At 36.3% G+C, this 21,996-nt stretch overlaps 1 protein-coding gene across 1 annotated transcript in view; it reads right to left on the bottom strand.

The window, feature by feature from the left end:
- LOC148174043 (neuroligin-4, X-linked-like) overlaps window positions 1-21,996 on the bottom strand; it is a 31,287-nt gene that overhangs the window by 5,662 nt on the left and 3,629 nt on the right. The window contains exons 2-4 of the mRNA XM_088037706.1: window positions 4,833-4,985; window positions 3,108-3,311; window positions 913-1,192 (exon numbers count right to left, since the gene is read on the bottom strand). Of these exons, the coding sequence (XP_087893832.1) occupies window positions 913-1,192; window positions 3,108-3,311; window positions 4,833-4,985 (637 nt within the window). The remainder of the gene's footprint in view (window positions 1-912; window positions 1,193-3,107; window positions 3,312-4,832; window positions 4,986-21,996) is intronic.

Below are 21,996 nucleotides of genomic sequence, written 5' to 3'. Positions count from 1 at the left end.
GATTTACACCCAAGAATTTTTGAAAATTTACACAGAAGAGTGGACTGATATCAATGAGCTGGACTTTAGAGAAAGTGCAGTGCAAGTCATAAAAGTCCAGTGATAAGATCTAACTTGTTCGAACTTCCTCTTTTCAACAAGTCTGTCTTTTAACGCAAATAAAATCAAAAGCTGTAATTTAGCGGTAATCTTAAATTGTAAAAATTAAAAATTTTAAAATTATCTGTACAAAAACTTTATAATTTATTAGCAAAAATCGGTTTTTTGTCCTAAAAATTTGAAGTTTGATTGAGAGAATAAGTGGAATTACAATGCAAATTCCATTAATTGCATGATGTGCTTTTAGCTAGATTTTATATCAATTTTTTTAATAGCAAGCAATGAAACTTCCTGAAAGCAAAATAGAATTAAAAAATATTTTCATTCAACAAAACTAAATATTTTTCCAATTTAATACATGAAAGGATTTATGGATAATTAAAATTTGTTTATGTAAACAAACAAACCTTCATCAATGTCATAGAATTTCTTTTAATTTTTATTAACTTATTCGTAGCACCACAATAACGTTCATAGGTAATCTTGTTAAAGGCAAAACGCCTAAAAGCCTTCAATCCGGCGTACTGTGATGAGAACAGTCAGAACAATTAAATTTATGGACACAATACGGTTATGTATGGCATTTTGAACACTTTAATTTTTAAATTTAATTGTGGAATCTACATAAAAGAATCAACGGATTCGTCCTCGGAAAAGTGCGTTAGCTCCCGAAATAAAAAATAAACATCTCTGTAAACATTTGCGAATATTTTAAGAAGAAATCCGTATAATCTAAAGCAAACCAAATTATTTATTCACAAATTCCGTAAAAAGCATGTCTCTTGTATTTACTTTCGTTTGAACGATATTTACCTTCTAAACATATCGTTGTACGTGATCATCAACTTCTGCGGGTCGTTGCGCACGACCAAGGAATCCACAACAGGTCCGAACCTAGTTTTGTATGCAGACGTTAAAGCTGGGGCGCCTAGAATGTCGTCGAGGCGTTTCTTCCGCAGACATGCAGCGAAGTCGTCTTGGATTTGGCAGTTGAGGGCTTGTGCAACTTGGTACGTAACATGAAGAGGGTTTCTTGCGAGGGCCCAATCTGATAGTGCAGATCCACCCATGAGAATCGCCCGCTGGAAAAGAGCTGCCCAAGAATGCAGTAAAAGTCCGGAAATTGGGACATTTTTCACGCTGCTGCTATCACTACATATTTCTGCTAAAATTCTATTACGCCTGTAATATATCACCGGTGATCATTTAATGCCCATTTATTCTTGCTTTTTATATTTGAAACAGCGGAAGCGTGCAGCCGATATTTCAACAAAACGTGTATTACGAGATCTGAGCCATTCGTTTAAATCAGAGCTATGTTGTACGCGGTGCCATTATTTTGATGAGAAAAATTCTGGTTTCGAGTGACAAAATATTGAGAAGGATTTCCCCAGAGGAATAATTTTCAGTTGTTAGTAAACGATTTATCAACTACATAAAATACAGACTGAAAGCTAAACAGGTTTTTGGGTTAAAAACAGTGGTTACGTTAATTACGTCATCAGGTTTGGATGTAGACCATACCCTGCCGTTTTACAGCAACAATACTCGTAAATCTAGCGATTCAGTCATGAATTTTGTTTCAACATTTATTTTCTTTTAGCGCTGATGTGATTTTTATTGTGCATAGGCTACACTACAGCCAAACATATAGCCGTCATAAATTTTTTATTCAATTTTTTTATCAAGTTCCACTCGCGTTCAATTTGCAACAATGTTTTTGTGTCTATGTCAGATCATCTGACAGACAAATATTAACACAAAAGCATGGATCAGATAAATTACGTTGATTTAGTTTCAACCGCCACACAAATCTGTTTGTGTTTAATTTCTATCTCTTATTATAAATCTCTCAGACAGACATTTGTCAACAACTCTTTAATATTCTTATTTCATGTCTTAGAAAGTTTTACGAATTATCCTCAGCTTTTTTATTGACAGCCACGTCTGTGTCTAGCTGATATGAGAATACCGAGGACAAACAAAAATGAAAAGATGAAAAACTGTTTGGAAAAAGTTTGGAAAACAGATATTCCAGAGATTCTAAACATGGAATTTTATGTTAGTTAATCTGAGCCTTAAAAAACAAAAATATGAAAAAACTGAAGAATTAGAAAAAAAAGAAATAACAAAATAAAAAAAAGTAAAAGTATGCAAAGAATTTGAAATATAGTTAAACTCTTTTCTAAAAAATCAAAAGAACAAATAAAAAAATTAATTTTCCAAAACATATTTACGAATTTACATTTTCGTCAATTACATTTGTAAATTTTCAACCAATTTAGCAGTTATTTTTAGATTCTTATTTTGAATAAAGTTCAGATATTATTCGTCGTAGTGGAAGGAAAACTGATTATGACGCATCTTCCAATAAACAGACTTTCCCATCTAAAAATTCGTGTCAACTTTACGAATAAATTCCTGGTTTTGATAAAAGAGTTGAATATTTTTACCATAATGGGATGCTTTATAGACACCATAAAAATCAAGCGAGTTGCTTACGTAAACTAAATATTTATAGAAAGTCCCAATCTTTTCGTTTTATTCTAAAATAAGTTATTTGAAATATTTAGTTTTAGACTGTTCTGACTTCTATTATAATTTTGAGTTCAGTCAAATTTATGTTGCTTTTAGAAAGATGAAAATATCAAATAAGTTGTTGATTGAGCCGCTGAGATTAACATTTTTAATTTCACTCGTTTTAGTAATTGAAATCAAAAAGTTAATTATAAAATGCGGATAAAGTATCGATTGAACACCCTTAGGAATGTAAATAAACAGAAAGAATTCGGACTAAATTGTGTTTGAAAAACATGTTTGCTCAAGTTTACAAAGTAAACTGAAAATAAGAAACAAAATCCATATCAAAGCCAAGAGTAAGTTTGCTGCACTATTTTTTCCAAGATGTAGTGAGTTTAGTAAGTCTTTGTGTTCTGTTTTAAAGAATCCCGGAAAAACATGGCATTAATCGTAAAGATTTGCGCATTTTCCTCCCACATCCTTCTTACTTTTGTTGTGGTCCTGCAGGACCATCGGACTGAGCATGAGTAAGCTGGCGCAGACCGCGCCCGTTCCATGTCCAAACAACGTAACAGTGTCGGGATCGCCGCCAAACGCTGCTATATTATCCTTGACCCAAAGCAGAGCAGCAATTTGGTCCACTAATCCAAAGTTGCTCTTCGAGTATTCCTCCGTGCCTGCTTTCAGGAATCCTGGAAAAAACAACAAACGAATGATTTATTTTCCGGTCAAAAATTAAATCGAAAGAACCGGAGCCTGAATGAGCGCTCGGAATCCCACGGGGTCAAATAATACGGATCGCGTGCGAATGGTGCTGTGGGAATATTCGGCCAAAAACCTGTCATTTTTATGGGCACAATATATACGAAGCGAGATTTCATCTTTTTACTCGCGACGGAATTTTCTTTGTTGTTGTAAATGTGTTCTCCCGGTCGCCGTCTTGATTTCCGCTGAGGGAAATTTATATTTCAAGGCCTTTATGTCTGAGTATGCAGTTTTGCGTCTTCATCTGCGGTTACCTCCCTACTCCCTAAACACCCCGAAGTAATAAGGAGTCGCTGGACTGAAATAATACGCTTGATGTTGCGAACGAGGCTTGAAAAAAATCATCTTTCATATTTATAGAAGAAAAATTGCTTGCCGGGATTAAGGTCGGGGTTCATTTGGTTTAATATGCAGACGCTTGTCTCTTTCTCGGTAATCCTTCGACTTGAATTCGAGTCGTTAATAAGCGTTGGAAAATGAACCGAGATTTATTGTCTGCAACCACTACAGACATGGGAAGTCAACTAGAGAAATGGCTCGACAAGATGGATTCTCCATCCTAGATTTTAATAGGGTTTCCTGAAAAATCAATTCGCTCCCGACGGTGCCTGAAGTGCGCCATCTTGCCGCTCTATCAATTCTACATTGAAGAAAGCGCATAAAAACACAAATAACCTCCCCAAACAGGCTTAATCGGAACTCACAACTTTGCACCAAATACTAGGAAAGCTGATCAAGCGATAATTTACTTAGAAACTTGTTGCAAACACCTTCACAGTCTAATGTTATTCCAACATTCAATTTTCCACCAAGTACTGTTTTTTTCTACCACATAAAGTTTCCACTACAGCGACTCCAAGAGAAACATTGTATAAACAGATATTTACAAAAAGACGAGTAAAAATCATTCTCCATTCCGCATTTGTAAAGAGAAATACTTTATGTTTAAAACAACCGGAGCTGAGCCGATTCCTGAAAGAGCCTGGATAAATCTTCCGTTCCAAATTCAGTTTGCGCTGAAAGATGGTGTACAGTTGGAAGCATATGCATTCAAACTCACGTCATAAAAATAAATAACGCATCACGTAATAGGAAAGGCAAAATCACTTGTTGTTTTTCGTACTAAAAATATCTCATAATCTTTATCCTCTAGTATTTTAGTTACGTCAAAATGCGCCGTTAAAACTACAAAAATAGATAAAGTGACATTTACTTCTTCATTAACGGGAACTTCTGCAATATTACTAACTCTTCTGTAATATAAATGTAAATATTACAGCACGCCCAGGTTCCTTGATTAAAAATTTTGTAACTGCTCAGTTATGAACGTAAAAGAGATTGTAACATCATCAGGGAGAATTGCTTCTTTAAGTGAACATCCCCAAACGATTTTAAAGTTTCAATTAATACCCCGATCAACTAAAAATGAGGTAACTACCCCTTCTTACCTAAAACACCCAATCTGTAGTTAATAGTGACCACAATAACCTTCCCATACGCGGCCAAAACGCTCCCATCGTACGGATTTCCGGAGTTCCATTCAAAAGACTCCCCGTGGAGATAAACCATCACAGGATAACTCCGGGGATGCCAAGGGTTCTCTGGAAAAGAAACGTATTTAAATCCGGGGAAATTCTAAAAATGAAAACCGCTGAATGTAGTTTACAGATTACCGGCGTCTTGTTCCTGTAAAGTTTACAGGACTCCTTGCCACCGCAAACTTAGAACACCGCAGTTCGGCTATAGCCCGCTAGGTAGCAGCTCTGTCTGGATCCGCCTACGGAGCAAGCTGCAACTACCTCTAATTTCCGGTCAATACCCGGAAAGCCCGCGCAAAAATATTCAAAACTTCGCCTTAATTAAGTTAGAGACGTCTCGCCGACTTAATTTAACGCAGAATTGCAGGTGACTAGAGTGTTTAATTAAAGCTTACTATAAAGCAGCGCTTCATTTAAATTAACGATATTAGAATGCGAATGGAGCGTAATTACCGCCCCGGCGTGCAAATTAATTAAAAATTTCCAGGGTTGATCGAGACCCCAAAAAATCTATTATCACTTTCCGGATGGTTTTCTACACCGACCACAGATGCCACCGCGAATTAAGTTCTCAAGACTCTTTATTATTCACACCCGTTTTTGTTTAAGCTCCCGGAGAAATTAAATCCCCCGAAATCGAATAAAAGAGTGGAGGCCAATCACCAAAGTTTGATTAAAGCGTTGAAATATTTCGTGCAGTAGAATTAGAACCCGAGGTTAAAAATGTCACATTGCGTATAAATATCGGGAAATATTCCGGGGCTCCGGGTCGCGCGTTTTAACTATTTAACAAATGGGACTTTCCAACCAGACGATTTATTTTAAATAAGTCCTGTGTAGATCATCGAGTCAATCGAGGAAAAAATCTAAATTTAAAACGGAGCGCGATGGAATATTGATGGGAGCTACATATTTAAACGGGGGTGGGCCACTGGAAAAATCGAATGCACTGAAAGAAAAAATTACAAACGCTGAGTGAGTAGAGTACTCTAGTTGAGGGTTGGAAGTGAAGTGGTGGGGATTGCGGGGCACTTTTTGTTTCTGAGTATTCTGAAAGCCCTTTAAGTTGTTCATGAAGATGCTTTTTCAGATTTTTGAGATCTTGTTTCCGGTAACTATGTAAAATCGCGACAAGAATTAAAAAACTGTTGAAATCTCAGTCAATTTTCTCCCGAGGCCAATTAAATCAGTTTTTGTGGTGTGGTTTCCCACGTCTGAACCTTTTTTCAGCGTCTGTTAATATTAGCATCGTCTGAAAGCTAATATCGACTTGGAATCCGGCCTACTAATGCCCAACCCTGCCCATAAGCACCCCATTTGGCCCTTTACAAGAAATATCCTGCGCCTAATCACCCTTCAGATAAAAGCAGCCGTCGTAACGAAGCGATCGCGTGTCATAACCCAAGAAGTGCATTTCCGATTTTCTTCAAGTAGGATACTTTAGGTCCAGGTCACATCCGCCAAGCTTTTTGTCGCCAAAAAGCTCCACTTTCGCAAACTTTTCCCATGTTTACTTTACATTTGAATACGTTTTTGTCTTTTTGGGAACGTAAAATGTAGCTTTTCTCACATGACGTGCTTACTGCCCAAATTGGTAAATCTTAAATACGATTCATCAATTGATTGCTTCTGTTTCTAATTAAACCGTCAGGTGAAACTTTGGTGGCAAACTTTCCTCAAACAAAATTTGTTGGAAATTTGCGTTTCAAAGAATCAGAGGCCGTCTTCCGTTTGTGCTGTAAGTCTTTGGAGTCTGACAAATTGACAACATTAATTTCCAAGATTCCGTCGACAATTTGTAAATCAGCATAAGTTTGGTACCGCGGGATTAGGACTTCGCGAAAGCTTGTTTCTGTAATATAATTTAAGAAGATTGGACGGTTTTAAATCGGCTTAATGTTTTGTAATTTCGGCGAAAACTCGCACAACGTATGAAAAAACTTCTTTTCACTTATTCATTCTTCGTGAGCCGTCGAAAGTAATCATATTAAATTTCAGAAAACCTTGTATTTATCCGACGACAGCATCACCGCGGTCTCAAAGATTTTATTACAAAAATTATCATAATGCTATGTACAAATTTAGCCGTGTCAAAAGCAAGAGATCGTGCGCGCTAACCGTGCAGATGCGATACAAACTAATTTATTTAATCTGAAAAAGCCCAGTCTACCGTGTAAAAAGTGGAACGATATGCAAATATTTTCTTTGTAATATACCAAACTATGAGATATTAAGGTAACAAATTTACATGAGAATGGAATAAATTGAGAGGTGGAGGACCACCCTCCGCTTCATCAAAATGATGGATCGTGACGAAATCGCCTAAATATGAATGAATTTTTATTGTTCGCGTTTACGAAACAAAAGCCACAAGAGGAGCTACTTAATCACGGCCCCCAAGGGTGGCATTTCATAAGAAAAAGACGACTCGCTGCTGGAGTTTAGTAATCACGTTATATTAGAAATCATTCGTCAATTTTGACGCTTATGGGTGCCGTGTCGATGGTGTCAAGTGTATTAAAATGCAATAACTCATCGGTGCCTCATTCATCTTTTATTTTGCCAAATAGTTTTAAGATTTTTTTAAAGTGCAATTTGTCAAAGCTCTCCGGTTCAAGTTCTCAGGTTGCCAGTTTTTATAAATATTTCGAAATTTGTTCACACTCCATTCCCAAGTGCTCAATTCCTCAATTCGTCCAATATTAGGTTTCTAGTTAACAGTTTCTAAAGTTAAATTAATTATTTTTAGCCTCTTGATTGTAAAGCACACTTCTCCCTACTTTTGTGGTGCTAGCAGTGTGCCGGAAAGTTATAGCAGTGCGGCAAAAAAGGCAGATAACTGGCCGCTTCGGGCCCTAGGTATAGGTAAAGCACTTTTTTTAATCATGTGAATATTTGGAAAGTTCTGTGTCTGTGTTTAGATAGAGATAATCTACAAGCAAATAGTCACTTTTTCTCAAATCAACAAAGTACAAATTTTAATTTGAGCTGAAATTTCAAAAAATTTTTTAACAATTCTAAAAATTCGGTTTTTTTTCTTAATCCTGTAAAAACTCGGAAAATTGTTTTCTTTTGTTTAGACAAAAAAATTTAAAAAATAGACATTTCCTGAAATCAACGCTCTCAGAAGAAAATAGAAATTTTAATTCAAATTTTTCTGTTCCCTTAATCTAAAAATTTGCTTTTTTTGTGAATATTCGGAAAATTCGATTTCCTCTTTTCTTAATTCAGTGAATGTTCGGAAAATTTTGTGTTTCTATATTTATCCAGAGAAAAATCAACCAGAAAATAAACACTTTTTCTGGAATCAACGCTATAAGAAAAAATAGAAATTATATTTTTACGTGAAGAATCCAATTATTTTCCACCAGATCTAGAAATTTCCTCATTTCTTAATCCGGTGAATGTTCGGAAAATTTTGTGTTTTTGTGTTTATACAGAGAAAAATCAACACGAAAATGAAGATTTTTCTTGGATTCAACGCTCTAAGAACAAAATAGAAATTTTAATTCGCAATAAGAACTGTAAATTTTCTGTTCCACTAAACCTAAAAATTTGCTTTTTTTTTAATCGTGTACATTTTTAGAAAATTTAATGTTTCTGGGTTGGAAAAGAACAAATTTTCTTCAAAATGGGTAATTTTTCTGAAATCAACACCTTAGAAAAATTTCGAAGTTTTAGATAACATTTTCAAAATTTCTCTTCCTACAAATAAAAAAAACTTGCACTTTTCTTAATCCTGTAAATATTTGAAAAACTCTGTGTTTCGGTGTTTATACAGAGAAAAATCAACAAGGAAATAAATAATATTTTTTTTGGATTTAACGTTCTCAGAATAAAATAGAAATTTTAATTTAAGTTAAAGACTGCAAATTTTCTATTGCACTAAATCTCGATTAAATCTAAGAATTCAATTTAATATTCGAAAAATTCGGTGTTTCTGTGTTTGGAATAAGAAAATATACAGAAAAATAAATAAAAATCCTAAATTTGTCTCTTCGAACACATAAAAAAATCTCGCTCTTTTCTTAATCCTTCTAAAAATTTGGATAATTTTGTTTTCCTGTGTTTAGACAAAGAAAGTCTACAAGAAAATAAACACTTTTCCTAAAATTTATGCTCTCAGAAAAAATTAGAAATTTTCAATAATCTTGGTAACACCCTCAAAATTTTAAATAAAAAAAATCGTTTTTTTTTTAATTATAAAAATATTTTAAATAGCTATTTGTGTACCAAGGCCAAAAAGTGGTTCTTTTTTGGCCGAGCCTTTTTTTAAAGAAGGCGAGGGCAAAATGGCACTTTTTGGCCGTGATACACACAAGATTTTTTAGGCGACATCATTAAATTTACAAGTTAATTGATTTTTATTTATGATTTATTGATTTAATCAATTATAACAACTGAATAATTGTAAATATTTATGAATCCTTAAGAAAAATTCATATTTTCTTTATTTACATTTGCAATTTCGGCATGTGTAGCTTCACAATTTGTATGAATTAGGTTTGATGTGCTTTTTAATGTTGTTGCAGCAGCACTGCTAGACATGTTCATTTTCAATAATTCAACATGTCTTTGTTGCACTTTACAGCAGTTTGTTCATTTGATTTTACCCAAATAATTATAAAATTGAGGGTAATATCGGTATCTTGATGTAATATGCAAAACTATGGATAGATGGCGCCACCATAGATCGGCCGAAAATGTTTGCGGCCAGAAAAGACTCACTTTTAGGCCGCTTTTATGGCCTAAAAATTTCATTTTCAGTTTAAGTCGCCTAAAAAATTTATTGTTTCTGTGTTTATACAGAAAAAATCTTACAGTTTTCTTTAATTCAAAGCTCCCACAAAAAATAGGAATTTTAATTTAAAATTGAAATTTTTTTCATTAAATTTAAAATTCGTTTTTTTCTTAATTGGTATATTCTCTCCTTGCGTTTCATTAAAAATGTATGAGTCACAACGGTCTCAACAATCGCCCGTTGTCAAACTCATATTTTCTACAAGGCAAATTACGCCCTGTAAACGACAAATTGCATTTACGATCTCGAGAAGGTGACTCCAGGGTGCTCGAATTAGGTCAAAATCACTACACATTAATGCCCGAGAAAATTCCAAACAATTTCATGCACAAACAGGACGTGCTTCGCAATTTTATAGCTCACTCAGTAGCCTACATGCAAACAAACCACACTGAATCGATCAACATGATTGTTGTGTTTTTTCATTATCAGCAACACTAATGGAAGATCATAATTTCGCTTCAAAAACCTAAAACATGCTGAAACATGGTCGTAATTAACGATAACAGACCAGTGTCATTAATTATGATCCTGAAAGTGAAACCTCGTCAAAAATATAAGAGAAAATTGTGGTTATTGACTTCCGGTGGTTAATTAAATGTCGGTGAATTTACATTATCAAACTTGAGAATGTAGTTAGGGGTGTTAATAGAGTAGTGATTTTTATATGGGGGTGGCATGGGAGTGGTTTGCGCATTCGTGATATTGTATCCGGTGAAACATCAGTTATTGTTATTACTGACATGTTAATAAATTAGTTCTTTTTGTACTGACATTTGTTTTAGTTTTATTTATGGAACGGCGAAAATTGATAATTATTTTCATATTGATGCACATTATGAATCTCATGGGCACGTTGCAATCGGTTAATTATAATATTGGAATTGTGATAAAAACGATATTTTTCCTTCTAATAAATATCGAATTTCAGAGTATTCGGTCGAAGCGGTGTTTTCCCCAATTTGTCATTGCAATTTTGAAGGATCAGTGTTGGTCATTTATTTGGAATTTTTATATACTTTTTAAGGGCAATTAAAAATCCCAGTGATAAATCATTTTAATTGTTATCCAACGATCTTTGATGTATCGGTATTGTGTTGCTTATAAATTCTGCCCAGTCCACAGATACGGTACATTTGTCGTCATGGTTTATTTTACAGCTTCTAGTGTTGTCGAAACTAAATTTCATTCAATTTCCTGTGGCAGCCATGATTTTGGTTTTTCTGTCGCAATTAGCTCTTCTTTTTCCGTTTTTTGTTTGTGGCTTGGTGTCCCTGCCGAAATTTTAATGGCTCAGTTAATGGCCCGGATTGGCGGCCCTCTATTAGTTTTCCATCGGCTTTCGGTTGGCGGACGCGTATTGCTCTAATCCAATTTAAAATTGACGTGACCTGAAACGACCGTAATCTGAAATAATGAGGGTAACAAGAGATTATCCTCCTCCGAATAAAAACGTGAAGAGTCTTTCATCCGGTTCGGTTAAGTGTCCGGCGTCGAGAAGGAGCTGCTGCAGCTATTTCCTTGATTGTCCAATTGCGGCTTCTCTAGGTCGATTTTCGGAATTAGTCTTCCTCGGACTAATTGAAAATGTTGCGGCGGCCGAAATTACCATCCGATAAATCTGCGTCTGAGGTATTATCCGCCTTGCGACCTGGATTAAAACGGCATCGATGCGAACAATGGCGGAAATCATTTATATGTAATAAATATTCGGACGTGATAATGGGATTGTGAGAGGACCCGTGTAAATTCGGGCCAGCTTTATGCCAGACTAATTGTTAAATCTAATAGATCGGGGGTGCAAATCAGATGAGTGCCTGTTCTATCGCGAATTATTTACACTGGATGCTCAGCCGGTTGCCTCCAGATACGAAAATTGTGTTCCACAAAGACTCAGACTTCCTTTGAGGTTTCAAGTGTGTTATTTGTTTTGTTGGAATTAGCTTTGTGTTAATATGTTTGTGTAATACTTCATATGTGCGAACTCTCCTGGAAATTTATTTGAATCGGATTGTAACGATGCACGTGCCAGATATTGTAGTTTATAAATGCAGCGGAATTTTAACTATGCAGAAAGAAGATACCTTCCTCTAAAGTGGATAAACGCGTTGGAGGAATATCTATTAGTTAAACACGGTGCATGCACTCATCTGATGTTTCAAGGAGAAAGCACATTTTCAAATCCAATACTTTCTAGTAAAGTAGCTGCATTACGCGAGAATTTTTCCACAAAATTTTACGCCAGATGCAGAAGAAAATTTGATCCAAAGAACTACTTGTATGCACTGTCAATATTCGAAAGCTTCTAGTCGCATAATCTTGTTGCTGCTTTCTTTACAACCATTTCAATAATAACAATTTTAGAAGAAAAAAGTACTGAACAAATAGAGTTTTTTTTAAACTGAAATATTCTTCCAATTCCAAATCTAAAATCCGTTTTGTCCCCCCAAGTCCGAGTTCAAAGATATTCTTTAAAAAAAAATATTTTTTTATTATACCTTCGTCACTTTTTCTTCAAAACTTGAAAAATTATGGCATTGAGACAGTGGTATGGAAAGACACTAATAAGCTTTCCAACGACCTATAAAACTCCTCGCTCAAATAAAAGTCTCAAAAAAAAGTTACTTTAGTAATTTTCATTTGCAATTTTGCATTTAACTCAACAATTATTACATCGATATTTTATTGCAATGCATCATTGAAATCTTGCTTTTTTGACGCACTGACCGATGCATTGCTATATCTCTTATCCTTTAAAAGTTACAGAACAAAACACATTGAAGAGAAATTTACATCAGTTTTTCTCAAATATTTTGGCGAAAACTGAATTTTCCGGCGACTTCTACAGTTCGTTGAGAAGCGTATTTAATGACCTTTTCAATGATGTATTTTAAAGATTAATAATTTTAAAAATTGTTAAGTAAAATTGAAAAAAAACAACAAAGAGAACCCAAAATACTAGATTTTGTTATACGGCAAAAACTAGTACTAGTACTGGTACTTTTTGTCGAGCAATTAAATTGCAAAAGCAAGGCGAAGCGTAAGATGGTCGACCGTATGCAAAATTGCGCAACAGCAAAAGCCACCTTTCGGTGCAATAACAAATTAATTGATGACATTTACTGTGAAAAATATTAGTTTCAAAAAGATTTCAATGGTAAAATTGTGCAAAATCATTAAAAATGAAAGTTTCAAATAGTAACTGTCACAAAAAGTACATTTTCTGCTTAGGCAGAAAAAGTGTTTCCTCGTCAACGAGCGCTTTTCATAACTTAAGACAAAATTGTCTACTTTACTGTCTAAAAACGACTAAAAAATAGTGACTTTTAGTGATGTTTGGAAAAAATAGTAGATTTTGTTATTCGGCAGAAAAGTGCTACTTTTTGTCGAGCAATTAAATTGCAGTAGCGAGGCCAAGCACAGCGGAGCCGATCGTATGCAAAATTGGGAGACAGCAAAGCCACTTTTCGGCCAAATAACAAATACTACTTTTTCTCCAAACGTTAAATTCAGTTCTACGACCGACAATGAGTGAACGCAAATTGAACTAAAAACATGGATGGCTATGCAAGTAGTTGTCATTGATGACATTTACTGTGAAAAATATTGGTTTCAAAGAGTTTCAAAGTTAAGTTCGTGCAAGCGGCGTACAAAATGTAAGTCTCAAATAATAGTAACCGTCACAAAAAGTAGTTTTTCTGCCTAGGCAGCAAAAGTGTTTTCGAGCGCTTTTCATTACTTATAACAAAATTGCCTACATTACTGTCTAAAAACCACTAAAAATAGTGACATTTAGTGACATTTAGAAAAAAAACTAAATTATTTTTAAATATTTGGATCTCGGATGTAAAGTTAGCAATTTTTTGTCAGAAATTAGTTGACTAGTATAATTTACGCCAATAATCAAATACTCTGGGTGGTCGAGTCAAAAACAGACAAGAACTAGACTTCAAACGAAAAGCTGCTTTTCTTAGACAAACAGTTGACGTATTTCAAAGACGTGTTGTTTTTTTTATTTAAGAAAAACCGGTAACTGTTCCTTTATTTGACTTGTTACAAATTCGTTTTTAGTTTCACTTATCTAGACAACTACAGGCTGTTCTATTTCAATTTCAAAGTCGATGATATTTCCGATGAACCATCTGCTCACTATTGATTAGATCACTTTGAAACTAGAAACTTAGATATTTAAAAGTGCTATCCACCCAAACTGAGCAATAAAAAGTTACTAGACTCTGCGATAAAACTTGGATGTGTAGAAAGATACCGATTTCGAATAAATCGTCTGTTTAAATAGTACGTGATGCACAAGCAGTTATTTGCTAATCAAATAATTCTGCGATCCCCTGATGAAATGTTTATGTTCTTCTTTGTCTTGAGAAACAGCGGTGTTTATATTGCCGCCAATGACCATAACTGGCCAAGAGTGACGTAAAGTGCCGATCATTTAAGGCAATATAAAGGACATAACAGAGCAGGGAGGGCCTGAAAAGTCTCGTTTTCCCTGGAATTTTTCTGGCGGTTTTGTGGCTATTGGATCGCCTTCTCGCCGCCCCTGTTCGTTTTTTGCTAATTTAAAATGTAAACTGAGTTATTAAGCAGCCGGCTGTATGAAGTAATAAGGCATACAGTCCGTGCCTGTAATATTCATGGAGCGGGATGTTGTGCGCAGCTAATACGAGTGGAAGCGCAGCCACCAGAGGCCTCTGCGAGCGTGACTAGGCCGGGAATGGCCCCCTTAGTAGATAACAGCTGCCCTGATCCTCGTGGGGTGAGACCTTACGAGGCTCCTCCACGAACTGGACATTGTATATTATACAATCCCTCGTTTTACGACTCTAATTCTGTTTTCATACACTCCGACTAAACAGCGCCTTTCTTCGTCCTAAATTAACGTCCACGAGGTGGAACAACTTCATAAATCAGATCCTGCATGCGTCCTGCATAATGGCGGAGTTGTTCAGGTGGTTCGACTCCGTGATATCCTTATATGCATAGTTCCAATGTAAGCCACGTAGCGCTGATGTTCGACCGATAGTGTCTAAAGCTGCTTTATGAGGACGCCGCTCAATTTACGGCCTCCTGGATGCAGAGAGGCCGGCGAATACGTGAGCGAACTGCGGCCGTTTAGTTTTGCCGTTTTGTCAATGTCGAGATTTTAACCGGCGGAGCTCTATTAGTGTTCGAGGGGCTACTTCACTTTAATGGGGGGCTGGGCGCCTACTTTTTCGCGCACAAATTAAACTCGAATAAAAGCAAACGAAGCTTTGAAAGGACCTTCTTCCACTTGAACAATGCGTTCGGTAGCTTTGGAAAACTCATTTCGTTTACGATATTTAAGCAAACTCGCGACTACACTAACCCCAACATGCACATCTTCTTCCAAAGGCAATGAAATAAATTGAACAAATCGATCATTAAGCGTACAAACATTTTATGGGACTAAAAAATTTCGAATCTTGAAATCTGGGAAATTTATAAATCATTCGCCTTATCAAAGCCTCCAATCATTTCCCAAAAGGACGAAATTTGTGCTAAATCTCAACCATTATTTTTTTAACATCTTTCATAATTCATTACATGATTTTTCGTCTCACTCCCGCCTCGTTTTTCCCACGACATCTCAAAAATCCACCCCCAGCAAAAAACCGTTTTGATCAATAGCTTATTTCCCCCAGCATCGGTAGACTTGGCAATTCGATTACTGTAAATGTACAGACGAAATAAATCAAGTGTGCCTAAACAAGGCCGTCTTTGTTTTCCAGTGTTCACTACCAGCGTTTTATCGACAGAATGACACCCAGTATAATCGCCTCCATTTTTTTCCATTCAACAACAGCAAGCATCAAATTACCTCTCGAAACGTAATCGGAGCAGCGGCGGTCGTGATTATGACGTTTAAACGTTAACACCCCCAAAACTTATTACGTGGAAAACGGGGATAAGGGGGTAAGCAGCTAATGTACAATGCAGAGAAAATATGGCGTTGTTTAACCACTGCGGCTGCTGTGTTTGCCGTTTAGGAAAAATTGACTTAAAGTATAACGATGTTATTTGATTGTGTATTTTTTCTATTCCTTCTCTTCCCACGCTTTTTCCGTGGCATTGCCGGCGTATAAACAGACGTAGTTAAGCACAAACGAAACTTGTTATTCCACGTTTGTAGTTTGTTTTGCATAAAATGATATAAACATGTTCGATACATTATGGATGCTGGATCAAAAGAATGCCAACTTCAAAGCGAAGACGTGTTCGAGAAACTCCTCGTTAACCCGAAAAAGTGTCGTTTTTAATCGTCGGCTTCTTAATTGTTAATTATGAAGATGGAACTTTGGCCCTGGTTGAGCTGAATATTCATCAAAACGAAAAATCCCGAGCGGATTAATCAAAGAATAAAAGTTTCTTGATAAAGACGCAAACAACAGAAATAAAGAGTTCTCTTCCAGAAGTTAATGTAATTGTGAATTTGCATTTCGGAATTAAATATATGCTTAATTGCATTATCCCGGCGAAATTCCCCTCGCATTAAAAAATTCATCAAACTCGAATTAATTAAAAATACCCAAATCCATGTAATAAGCGGAGATGTCACTTTTCCAAATCCACAACTTTGTTTAGTTTACAATCCAAACACTGCTGAATTTGCATATTGGCCCTTGTACTAATTAAAGTCGTGACAAAGTCGAAGACCCTCTCTCTTTCCCAATTTCTTTGATTTATAATTCAGCAAAAAGATTTCAAACGCTTCACTTTAAAATCCTCAGGGTCAACGTCGGGTTGATTAAATCGTCTTTTGAAGCCTTCTTGTTGGAGGTTGAAAAAAGCAAATTTTGATAATAAGCAGGTAGTTTGGCGGCATCCTTGTGGAAGTCTTTAAGAGCTAATCAAATGCTCCAACACCAAAAGGATCCCAAAGAGAGCGAAGAGTATAGTTAGAGTATGAGCAAGTTTGAGACTACATTAATTATTTAAAGTTTAAATAAGCTTTCATGAGTGGAAATAAATAAGATGTTAAAGACGGCGTTCATGTGGAATTATCTCTGCCATCACTGCGAATTAATAAACACGACGTAGGGCGAGGAAGTGTTCGACGATGTGACGACAAATAAGCAATTAGTAAATATCAGTTCAACTGAAACACGGTTTTGAGGGTTCTTGTCTTGACAACGTCTGAGCTATTGTGTAGATCAAACTACTCCAAAGTTGTTAAAACTTCGATGCAAACGGCAAAGAAATTATTGTTCGTTGATTTTTCGTTTAGGAATTCCTTGAAACATTCCGCTTTGGTAGAGATTCCACCAGTTCAAAACAGTTCCGAAAATAGCAACTAGGTGCACCAGCTATCTTTAACTCAACAAAAACGGTGTTGCGTTAACTACGAAATTTTATTTTTTCAAGGAACTTAATTATAAGGGAGTCAATGGTGGTTTGCTTCAACCCCAATCACCCCACATCAAACTCGTCTCGATTAACTACCTAACTTTGTTTGTTTCTTCATCAATCCCTTTCGGAACTCGTTTCTTATATCCCCGTTATGATGTTTTACACCCTTGTCCTGCCGTTCCTCTCCGAGATTTGTTGCTTTTCCGTCTAATCACTTCAGGAATCCAAGTTTTCAGTCGGGGTGAGGCAATCTCGCTAAGTGATCGTGTATTTTAGTGACAAGCCAGGAGGGTTAGTTTAGGTTTGACCGTCCCAGGTGAGTTTGCTGTTTGCTCGCCGGGTCACATCGGGGTGTAAAGTTCGCCACGATGTTCGGGGAAAATCAGAGATTTTTTATTTGTCTATGACTGTCGTTCGTTTATTGCTTGCACGATAACACGCAAACACTTTCAATATTATATGGGACGGACGAGGAGACAAATCTGATCGAATTTTATCGATGGTTTACGGCCGTTGTGGTCGGATTTGGTTTTTAACGGTTATGACTTTTTTGGGAAGCCGGGAGATTAAAGGGAATGTAAAAATAGACGGGAAAGGCGATTATTTTACGTTCTAGTTTACTAGAGGCTGCTGCACTACCACAGGAAAATAAACAGCGCGGTGTAGATCATACAAATAAATAAATAAGCGCGCTACCCATTTTTGCAATGAGAAAATTTTCGGACAAGTTCAACTAAAATAAGCCATCTTTCAGACTTGAAAGATAAAGATTTTGATTTACATCATGCTACTAATCACCATAATAAAAAAATAATAAACTAAAATTTCAGAATGTGCGAGCCAATCAATGTTCCAAAGACACTTTAAAAGTGTTAAATATTGCAGAAGTTAAGTGCTAAAAGTTGAAAAGTTTTTTTAAATTAGTTTACATCCGGAAACTAGCTGTATCGTACCACAGAAATAAAAGCATAAAGCATAAACTAATAAACTATTTTATTAACACTATTCTAAATTTAGGCGAGCAATATCAATCACATGCTGTTGTACCTAGGGAAATATTTACGTCCATAAAAATTTTGAATAAAGTTATAGAACAAATAAACAGAGTGTAAAGACGCAAATTATTTGCGACAAAAATCAATTATTCTCGAGATAATATAATAATTTGTCTTTACACTCAAATATAATACGAGATTTTATTCAAAGCCTCTGTTGGTTGCAATCAAGGCATTAAAAAAATTGACAAAAGTGGCAGCAGTGAATTTTTAGCGTTTAGAAAGCCATGCTTGCATTGTTGTCATGGAAATGTAGTATAATTCTCTTTATGATTTCTAGAGAATAATCGAGTACTTTATCTGTCTCAAATAAGTGAATAAATCCTACTTTATTAGCGCATTTTGGATATATGTTTTATATGCCTATGCAATATTTTTTCTTATTTATTTTATGATTTAAAGTGCAGCTAATGCAACAAATAGTTTAGGTATAGTAATAAAACTTTTATTTTTTTATATTTAAGAACTGTAATGGCAACTTGCATTATTTTTTTTTAATTTACAAATTTATTTGATAGAAAATTGAGCACCTTTTGCACTGAAAAGCAAATTCCGTTGGACGATACTCAAATAAGTCTGTTGATTGGCCAAAACTTTTAATGTTGGACTGTGACCCAAAAAACCTGCACGCAGATACATAAATTCGTTTTTGACGTTTAAACTTTTCCTGCGTTTCAGCTACTGCACCGCAGGACCTTGCCCCCTCCCCTTTACCTAGCGTTTTTCCTGCACGTGGCGGTCCGAAAATAACCCGGACTGTCACAACGAATCATTTATCTTAATCCCGCGATGAAAATCATAGCGAAATCCTGCCAGGACAATTCTCCGATTCGCTGTGCTAAAATTCGGTCATCCCTTAATTAGCCCCTGCACCTTCGGCGCATTTGTCTTTTGAGCGCATACCTGTATCAGCCAATGACCCTCTCGAATCTCTGCCAGGTTTTGTTTTCGTGGATATTTTTAACTCGGCGTCATTTTCCTTCGTAATGTTATCACAGAGCTAAAAATCTACTACCAGTTGATGTAGCTCGTTATAAATCGAGTGGCTTTTGGCTTCCGTTGTCTTATCATTATGAGAGTCGACCTTTCGGCGTTATTTTCGCAGGAAAAGTCGTTCTTTCCTGCTGACTTCCTAATTAGTGAGCGAGTAGCATGCCAGCTCAGCTGACCTGAAGGTTGCGATGCGGCGCCAGATCATTTTCGTAATTTTTCAGACGAAGCTGCGTACAATTTATAAAAGCTCCGAGGCTTGTTGTTTTAAAAATCTACACCCAGCATTCATTCCGTCGAAAAACTTATTTACAGGATTCCACTTGTTTCGGTATTGTTTTATTCAAGGAAAACAGCGAGGGAATCAGGACTGGAACATTTAAAATAACAAGCCGAGCGGTAAGCAAACAACTAACTTGCACAAAATAACAGCAACCCTTGAATTACTCGAGATTTTCCTCACCAAATTTTTCCAATCGCGATCTTAAAAATTCGCTAAATCGCAGTTTCATTTAAATCCACGACGTCAAATCGTACTTAATTCGTCGGAGATCCGTCCTCGAATTCAATTTATCCGCACAACGTGACGAATACCTTCCAAAAAGTGAAACAATAAAAAACGAAATTTGCCCGGGGTGACTCCTGTGATTAATTCTTTTGTCTTTTCGCAGAGAAATCGGAATCAGCGAAAATTTCCACCTTAGAAACATTGAAATGACGAGTCATGCGACACACGTCCGCACAAATTAAACTCATGCTGCTGCGAGCGTAGAAATTATCGTTTTTAACTCCACGGACGAGAGGGTATTATATTCAATATTTTATTTAGAGCAGAGGGTAAATGTTGGCGGATTAAACGATTTTTGGTGGAGCTTTATTCGCGGAAATTACGAACTTCACTCTTGATCGACCCAATCAAAATTAGATTAGCTAATTTGACAGACGGGCACAAATTTACTCGTTCAATTGCCCTAATGTTTTCTAATTTTTAATGGCAATCGGACGAGAAAACGACAATTCAATTAAAACTCCAAGTTTTGCATGTGCTATTTAATCAGAAGACAGGTCTCGTTCCGTCGACTTTATTCTACAACACCCTCGATTCTTCATGAAATTCCTGCACTCTCATCCGCTCGTATTTTCAGCATCAATTGCAGCTGTCTTCTCTCTATCGCCGAGAAAGGCCCCAGTGAAGAAATTCAACCACAGAACAAGGTTTTTCCTCGATAAGAGAATGTTTTATAAACGTGAAACATTCAGCTTACCACCGCCAATACAATTTCACCTTTATTAGAAAACCCAAGGCGTCTCATGGGGGATGTTATTTCTTAGATTGAGCGTACACTTCTCGACCCGTTGACCCGTTTCCAGACGTCCGGATCCATCAAGCTTAACCTTGTTTACCATTTAAGCTCGTCTGTGACACGTTATGCAAAGCTCTGATCGAGCTTTTCACTTATTTTGTCCTAAGATAGAGTTTACAAAGTTATTATCGTGGTGGAGGGATTAATTTGATCCGTTGGCAGAGTCAAACAGTGCCATTACGAGCGGTGGGATCGGAATTCGCTGCGCTTCTATGATTCTATAGACAATCTGCATCTAGCTATTAATTAGGAGAATGCATATGGAATTTAGTTAGAAATGAAATTGCTCTATTCCTGCCAAAGCAGACTTTTCGCGGCTTTAAACAAGGCTCTGAAAACGGGATTCCTGCTTAATTTCAGCGTCGCGAAACCAATAAAAACCAAGTTTTCAGCCACGTGTTTATTTGAAAAGCCGGTAAACTCAAACAAATGTAATGCGATATTACAGTTTGTTTTCAGTGCATTTCAGCGCCCAGATATTGTGTTTTGAAAACATGTCGGCGCCCTAGTTTGTCCTACACAAATAAATGGGAATTAATAGTCGGTTTAATTGATTAAAAAATAAACAAGCGCGAATATTTAGATGAGCCGCGCTAATTAAAAACTGAATTTTCTTCCGGGCAAATCTATGTCTAATTTCGGGACCATTTTCTCTCAAGATAATTTCATATTCGTCCCTTCCCTCTATAATTAAGAATTTAACCACGACGTGTAATAGACATCACGCTCACTTTACTCTTAATTACGAGGGGATGATTCTTCGTTTCTTGCACTGAAGGCTTGTTTACGTCACGTCGGAGATATCGACCGGAACGTCCGTTCGGGAACAAGTGCAGAACAATGATCCTTTGTGACTAGTTTAGTTTGTCACATAATAACAAGTTTTACGTGAAAAACTACGATGAAAACAATTAACTAACACTGTGAGTGTGCAACGGGGTGTTATGTAGTGAAAACCAACATGTTGTGAACTCACAAAAGCCTCCATGGAGTTAATTATTTTAACACGTGTTTGTGGAAAATGAGCGCTGGGACCATTGTTGCTTATGAATTCAGAGAGGAATGCGAATGGGAAGCTGCAGCTTTGTAGTTTTCAAGAGACAGATTTCTTTTATTACAGAAGATAAAATCCACAAGCTAACTAAAGTGGAGGTCGCCTGTCAACGATAAACGGGAGATAAAAAGCATTGGTGCTGAAGGAGAAAGAGCCGCGTGAACTTGAGGAAATTTTGCATAAAACAACTTTCAAGACATTTACGCGAGTCATGTTTGCCCAACTCGTTAAAAATAACTCTTGCATAGATGCATTGCTGGCTGTTAGCACGAATACGAAGATTTGAATTGGATTGCCGCAACGGAAAAAAGTCACTACTTTGCTTTTATCATCTAACATAGTGTTTTTCCATCTGCTGATTGAGGTTGGAGCACAAAATTCGTTCAAGAAGTCAAATACCGAAGCAATTTACTCAGTCTTTATTTTA

The sequence above is a fragment of the Gnatocerus cornutus genome, chromosome 5, assembly GCF_029298725.1.
Source record: "Gnatocerus cornutus isolate USDA-ARS CGAHR chromosome 5, icGnaCorn1.1, whole genome shotgun sequence".
Taxonomy (NCBI): domain Eukaryota; kingdom Metazoa; phylum Arthropoda; class Insecta; order Coleoptera; family Tenebrionidae; genus Gnatocerus; species Gnatocerus cornutus.
This window is presented reverse-complemented; position numbering and strand designations above follow the sequence as displayed.